General features: G+C 54.8%; 1 protein-coding gene across 1 annotated transcript in view; it reads left to right on the forward strand.

Moving 5' to 3' along the window:
* Positions 1-390: 390 nt before the first annotated feature.
* The window catches only part of LOC104079831 (scavenger receptor class A member 5-like), a gene marked incomplete at its 5' end in the record, with an annotated part of 9328 nt that continues 2048 nt past the window's right edge, over positions 391-7670 (forward strand). The window contains 2 exons of the mRNA XM_009581995.1: positions 391-1101; positions 7013-7093. Coding sequence (XP_009580290.1) covers positions 391-1101; positions 7013-7093 — 792 coding nt within the window. The remainder of the gene's footprint in view (positions 1102-7012; positions 7094-7670) is intronic.

Consider the following 7670-nt stretch of genomic DNA (forward strand, 5'->3'; position numbering starts at 1 on the left):
AAGCGGATGCTTTTAGCAGCCAGTCCTCTGACCAAAGGCAAACACAAGCCGGGCAAAGCCACGAGGCAGAGCTTTGTAGCACCGTGACCCATCTGGCAAAGCCCAGAGCCACCCTGAAGCCCAGAGCTGCTGGGAGCCTTTGCTGTCCTTCCTGAGCCAGGTGTCTCCTTCTCCAGACCTTCAGCAACCAGCCTTCTCCAACCATGGAGAAAACCGTGGGGCCAAAGAGGGGCTGATGGGATGAACCTTTTGGGGTTTGAGGTAGGGCTTCCACCTCCAAGCACCAAGGAACAGGGGGATGTCCAAGCGCTCCTTGGGAGGAGACGGCCTTGCACCTCTCAGGAGGGTCTCCACCTCCATGGGGTGGTTTCTGATGCCCCCTACTCGGAGTGGTTTCTGATGCCCCCTCCTCTCCATCCCTTGCAGTCTCCAGACCACAGACTTCCCCCGAGGACCTGAAGGCGCTGATGGGGAACGTCAACCGCCTCAACGAGAGCTTTCGGGACATGCAGCTGAAGCTGCTGCACCTACCTCTGAAGGCGGACGTGCTGGATCACATCTGGAGGCTCCAGGACCTCTTGCAGAACCATTCAGACTCCTTGTTCCTCATGACGGGGTCACTGCAGAAGCTGGAAGGGCTTCTCTGGAGCCTGCAGACCCAGGCCAGCCAAACCGACAAGGCAGTGTCCAACCTCTGGGACAGCTTGACCCAGCAGAGCGACACGGCTCAGCAGGAGATGTACAAGCTCTCCGTGGAAGGCAACAGCAGCCGGCTGCTGCTGCAGCACCACGACCACCTCCTGAGCCACCTGGGCAGCAGGGTGGAGAGTCTGAGCGACCAGGTGATGGCCATGAACGGGGCCATGGACACCATGAACAGGACCTTCTCCTACGACGTGAACATCCACCATACCCGCATCCAGGACCTGCAGGTGCTGATCAGCAACGCCACCGAAGATGCCCGGCAGATGCGCCTCATCCACATAGCCATGGAGGAGCAGCTGAAGCACGAGCTGGCCATCCTCAACAACGTGACGGAGGACCTGCGGCTGAAGGACTGGGAGCACTCTGTCGCGCTGAAGAACATCTCTGTGATACGGGGTAAGCCGAGCACCTCTTGTAAGCAGCTCCCTTGCTGGTGCATGAAGCTGTCGTGAGGAGGGGGGTGTCCTCGGTGCTTTGGGTGGTGGTGATGGTCCCTGTGGCATGGAGATGTCCCGTGGGGATGTCTCAGGTACTCCTTGGTGTATCAAATCCACCAGGCACCACTGTTTAGGTGTCTGCAGTGTTCAGGTGTCTCCATCACCTTGGACTCTTGGACTCTCCAAATGCTCCTCCATCCATGTTAGGAAGAAAGCTCCCAAAGTTCCCTCAAAGATGCCAGGAAAAAACTCTGCCAGGTCCCTCCTGACCATGAAAGTGAACCAGACCAAGCGTGGCAGAGACGGTAGGTTTTTTGCCCTGCTTCATACTGCAGTGATCAAGCAGAAGGCTGCCCACCAGTACCCTCAGTCATCATCAATCACATAATTCGCTTTAGAAGGGACCCCCTTTACTCCATTTTCCCTCTCCCATCTTCTCCTCCTTTACCACACTCAGCCCCTCCCAAATCATCGAATCACAGAATGGTTTGGGCTGGAAGGGACCTTTAAAGGGACCATCTAGTCCAACCCCCCAGCAGTGAGCAGGGACATCTTCAACTAGAGCAGGTTGCTCAGAGCCCCGTCCAACCTGACCTTGAATGTTCCCAGGGATGGGGCATCTACCACCTCTCTGGGCAACCTCTGCCAAGGTTTCACTGCCCTCATCATGGTGAAATAAACCCCCCCATCCCTGCTAACTCTTGACCATAGTCTTGCTGATCCCTTTTTTTGGTATTTATATGATTGCCTCGGTAATCCCCCCCCTCAGTCTGCTAAGCATCCACTCCCTTTTTCGTAATTATCTGCAAGGTCCAGCCATTTGTCACAGCGTTATCTCATGAGCGTAGGGTTAACCATCTGCTTGGACATTTCTTCCTTTCTGATGTCAAGAATTTCCAGCTGTTTCATATCTTACTGTCTTGCTGCTGTGGGATCACCCACTTCTCTGCATCCCACAGCACTAGAACTGCTAGGACAGCCCAGCTCCAAGGGGACCAGCTCAGGTGGAGATGCCTGCACTGGAGAAACCCACTTCTGCTGTGGTGGACCCCAGTCTGGTTGCCTGACGAGACTGGGGAGCAGCAAGAGGAGGGTCCCTCTGTGCTGCACCAAGGGAAAGGTGGCTTTTGCTTCAAAGATCTTAGAGGCTAAAATAGAGGGAGCGAAGGGAGCTGCATTGCTTGGGAGCAGCTTGGCTTCGTGGGATGATGGGGAAGGGAAAGGGTCGGGCTTTTCAGGAACCGGGGCAGCCGAGCAGGGCTGTGATGGGAGCCAGCAAAGTCATGAGCAGCTTCGTGATTTATGGCAGAAGAGCAAGGGGACACCTGATGAAATGGTGGGCAGCAAGCCCAGGAGAGGCTCAGCCCTTTCCCACATGCCACCTTTTCACCCAGCTGGAGCTCCTTGCTGCAGGACTTGGTGGAGGCAGAAACCCAAGCGGGTCCAAAAGGAGCTGGACAAATTCACGCAGGACGCCTCTGTGGCTGTTAAATGCCATGACCTGATCACAGCCCCAGCGAATGAACTGGCCATGGGAGGGGGAAAAACCATGAAGAAACACAGAAGAACCCAGTGCAAGCTCTCGGGGGCAGAGCAAGAGGTTGGGGGGCAGTTGCTGTCCCACTTCTAGGCTGTTGCACCTGCGGAGATGCAATGGGCTGTTGCTCATTTCTGGTGCTTCCAGCTGAAATACCAGATGGGGAAGGAAGGGGCTGACGCCAAGGCACTTGCTCTCTCTGGCCGTCTGCTGAGCCGAGAGGGGACAGATGTGGTTTGAACCGCAGCAGCTACATCTCCCCATCCAGGCCAACCATCACCCTTGGGTACCAGCAGCTCACTGGGGTCATTTCCCTGGTCCTTGGGGGACGTTGGCTCCCGATGCCTGGTTCAGGGCTGCTGGGACCACGTTGAACCCACTGAGGTTTTCATAGCTGCCCACCCACCCCCATACCCTCTCTTCCCCCCACTGCCATGGGGAGGACATCACCCTCTCTTAGATGAAGCCGCCAAGGAAGGGGGCTGTCACGGAGCCTGACACTCGTGCACCATGTTACTCCAATTAACATGAGCAGAAAGCAAAACAAATCCCCTCCCAACGGGCCGGCACCTGATTTATCAGCCGCTGCTCTGACACATTCCTGGCAGCCCCCACCTCCCTCTCTCCCCAGCCCTCCTCCCTCCCCGCTTTCTCTCCGCAGTCTCGGCAGCGATGGGTCGTGGATAATTTAGGAGCCCTGTGCCCAGCTGGCTTTACCCCGGCTCCAAATGTCCTTGGATGAATCCACCATGCTCCCAGCTGGATTTGCACCAGTCCTGGGCGATGCAGGGCTGCCTGCTTGGGGGTGCATTTTCCTTCCCCCAAGACCTTAGCTACCCCGGGCTCTGGCTTTTTGAGGCTATTTGCTGGTGATGGCAGCTTGGGGAGGTCCCCAGGCTCGTCTCCAGCAGCCGACCATGCCAAGCAGCTCACGTGTCTTGGAGAGGGCTTGGCCTCGCAGCACAGAGGGGCTCGGGGTCTTAAATAACGGTGTCACCAGGAGGGAGGATGCCCGGGATCGTCAACCGCCCGCCCGGAGCCGCTTGCACAACTCGCTGGGTGGGATGTGCTGGCTCGCAGCAGGCCTGGCGGGGTGATTGCAATGGTCCCATCTGGCCGTCAGATCTGTGCACGTCATGAAAGTCCTCATCCTGATGGTTTTGGAGGGTTTTTCTCCTCCGCTGATGCAGCGAGCAGCCCAGCCCTGTGCAGGCAGGAGGGTGAAGCAGGGGTGCACCCCTCAAACGCTGTGGGGTGGGGAACAGCTTGGCACGGTGTCTGCGGCGCTGCTCAGCCTCTCCCAACCACCCCTCCCAGTCCTCCTCCGTCCTCCACCCCAGCTGCTCCCTGTGTCCCATCCCACCGGCTGTCCCTGGGGATGGGACCATCTCTGCTCATGGAGCTGCCTAGATGTAGCCAAGAGGAGATGTCCTGGTGGCTGATGGACCACAGGGCTCACTACTGTGGGAATAGCTCTGAAGGATGAATGCCAAAACCTAGGAACCAGCAAACAGGATCAGCCCGAGGGTCTGCCCATCGCCAAGCCCAGGCATAAGGGAAAGGGAATAATCTCTTCCCTGGCTGTGTTCTCCCAGCCTCTAGCTCTTACGGAGCAGATGAGATTGTCTGTTGCCCAGGTCATCCTCCATGAAATTTAGTTCCCTTCCTAGCCTGTTCATGCCCTTGATCTCCCCAGTGTCCCGTGGGACGGTTTTCTGAGATGGTAGAAGAGGAGATGATGAGATGAGATGAGATGATGAGATGATGAGATGAGATGAGATGGTGGCAGAGGACTGGGGGCCTGCACTGTAGCAGCTGATTTTAAGGAGGAAGGGCAGCTCCAACCCCCATCCCACCGAGAGGTGCCCCGAGCAGGCAGCTCCCATGTCCCTTCCAGGGTTAACAGAACTGAGTTATTTCCCAGTGTGCCCATAAAACCAGAGCAGATGGAAGTTGTCGGAGCTGCCCCCGCACAGGGGACCTCAGCCGAGCCATGCTGGAGCCAGCGTGTGGGAAGCAAGACGTTTCGTGTCAGCAGTAGTTTTGCTCCAGTGCCATCGGTGTGGGAGCCCTTCTCTTTGGAGAGGATGCTTGGGGCAAACTCAGGGTGACGAAATGGGAGACCTTTCCTTGGTGGCTCCCACCACAGATGTTTCCAGGGTTGCTTTTAGTTTTGCTCACGGTGGGAAAGCATCTGTTTTGTTTAAGCAAGTGGTTTTCAGCAGCCCAACCTTTGCTGTGCTGGGGTGCAGCAGGGGAGGGAGGAACTTGACCTGAACCCAGGAGCATGGCTGGGTCATGCAGAGTTTTCACTGCTCATCTTGGGACACATGGGGCCTTCAGGCAGGAGATATGCTGGTAGAAAAACCCCTTTGCCTTGACATTCCCACTGCTACTCATCAAACTCACCATCGCCTCTATAAAGCCATGGATCTCTGGCAGGCTCTGCTTTCTGTAATGCCCTGTAGGCTGAAATTAACGGTATCGACTTATTTTAATACATTCTCCATTAGTTCTTTATTTCAGAAGGGGTTGGGTCATACGGGGCAGCCTAAACACACCCACATTATTCCAGTGTAACAAACTGGCATGACTTGACCTTCCTCTTGCTTTTTTGGGGCACTGAAAATCAATGGCTGCACTTAACACCATCTATTTATGCAGTCAGGTGCTTCCTATTGCTTATTTATTTGCCGATATATTCAGTTTTTCAAACTCCAGCAGGCAAGCAAACGGATTTAAGAACATGTAGTTTTACGCTGCGGGTGGTGAAACCCTGGCCCAGGTTGCCCAGAGAGGTGGTGGATGCCCCATCCCTGGGAACATTCAAGGTCAGGTTGGACGGGGCTCTGAGCAACCTGATCTAGTTGAAGATGTCCCTGCCCGTGGCAGGGGGGTGGACTAGGGGGACTTTAAAAGTCCCTTCCCACCCAAACCATTCTGTGACTCTATGATTTAATGGCTGTTGTGTAACACCCTTCTTTAATGCTATGGGGATGAAAACTATTTCACCAGCCATCCCTGCACCTTCATACAGGGCACACCTCGCCTGGCTCCCTCCCCACGTCCCCCTGTGGAGCAGCTCTTGAACGTTGCTGGACCTTCTCCATCATGGAGAATCCTGCCTCTGCTACCCAGGGCCAGGCAGCGTCCCTGCTCTGCGTGGTTCCTCTTGTTCCCTCCCAAAAATGCCTCCTCATTGTACTCGGCTCTCCCGGGTGTCCATTGTTCTTTGCATCCTTTTGTTTTGCCAACATGAGACGTGTCCCCGGAGTCCAGGGTCCATCCCCACATTCTCTCAGCGCCCAGAGATGTGCATCATCTAGGGAAGATGAAACCCAGGGCAAGCTAACGCAATATCTCCCCGTAGCCCTCTCCCAGCCCCTCACCGTCTCCAGCTCGGGACCTTTCCTGAGCTTGCTGCAGTTCATCTGCTCAGAATCCACTAATTTCTGCATAATATTTGCAGATCCTAATTACTCATTCATTAGGACTGCTAAACATCCCCCCTCTTCCTCTCCTGATCCTTTTGCATTACCACGTCGCCTGTAGCCCTGGCTGGTTGTTTGCTTTCTGCACGACTGTGAGATTATGGCTTTTGGGGTTTCTAGGAAAAGAGTGTTTAACAGTTTCCAATTATCACCCTGGCTTGGTAGGACAAAGACCAAATGACCCCTCCAGGCCTCTCTCTGCCCTATTTTCTATCATCCCATGAGTAATTTTTTTTCTGTTTAAATTCTTTCTTCCAATTGATTTAGCTCATAATTGTTTTCAGCTTTGCAGACTTGGCCCTTTGCAGGCTGAGGAATATAACTCTATTACTGGGTTGGATTTTCTGCTCGCTCACGAGGGTTTACGCTGAAAAGCAATCACCGATGGCTAGTTCCTGATGAGATCAGTGATGCAAATCCCCTCCTAAAGATTCATCTCAATATTTCCAAAATGCATTTCTTTTTTTTTTTTTCTTTTTTCTTAACCTTATTTCATTGGAGATGTCACAACTTTGGGTCGAAAGGAAATTCCAGGAGGTTGGAATTTCCCATAGAGTCACGCTCAGGTGGAAGCGCAGGAGCTGCAAGCGAAGTTTTCTGGCACGTTGAGACAGGTTGATGGAGTCGTGTTTGGCCTTTAAAATCCACGGGTCGTGGAAGGAGGCTGCTGGCAAGCTCCCTCGCTGTCACTTTGCTCCTGTCTGCAGGGGTCTGTGTTTGTTAGAGGTCCCTGGACCTGATAAACGATAACGGCTGGTGAAGGGTGGGTGGGTGCATGCACTCATGCATCGGCTGCAAAGCTGGGGGGCGATGGCTGCACTCCGATACCTGTTGTGTTTCAGGGCCACCAGGACCCAAAGGAGACCAAGGCAATGAAGGGATGGAGGGTGAACCTGGTCTTCCCGGCCTGCCTGGGCTGCGAGGTAAGGAACACGCATCCAGGGTGCCCATAACCCTGCAAGCCTTTACCCAAAGTCCACAGAGTCATCGGGATGACTCCTGGTGACTTCCCAACCTGTCCCTTGGGACCTCACTGGCTATGCACAAGTCTTGAAGAACAACGGGATTAACCTGCTGCCCCATCTCCTGCCAGACTGCCAGTCTTTAGGGGCAAAAAGTCTCTCTCATCTCCCAGTTGGCCCCAGGACAGCGAGAGCTGCAAGGGTCCATCACCTGCAGGTTGATGCCCCCAGGCTCCTTTGACACAGCCACCCAGCTCAGGTTTGTGCAGGAGCTGGCCACCACCCTGTGCTCACTAAAACCAAGCCCTTGCAAGGTGCCGGGGCTGGCCCCGCTGCCTGCACCCCCCCGGCAGCACACGGGGACCCGGCGCAGGGCCCCTCCAGCCCGGCAGAGGGGACTCGGCCACCAGCTGCAGCTCTGAGGTTTTTCATAGGGGACTTTTTTCAACGTCAAGAATGCCAATTTTTTTCCCCTTCTTAATTCCAACCATTGTTTTTAAAGGAAATTCAATTAAAAAACCAACAGAAGACACCCCTC

Source organism: Fulmarus glacialis, unplaced genomic scaffold, assembly GCF_000690835.1.
Source record: "Fulmarus glacialis isolate BGI_N327 unplaced genomic scaffold, ASM69083v1 scaffold15467, whole genome shotgun sequence".
Lineage (NCBI taxonomy): Eukaryota > Metazoa > Chordata > Aves > Procellariiformes > Procellariidae > Fulmarus > Fulmarus glacialis.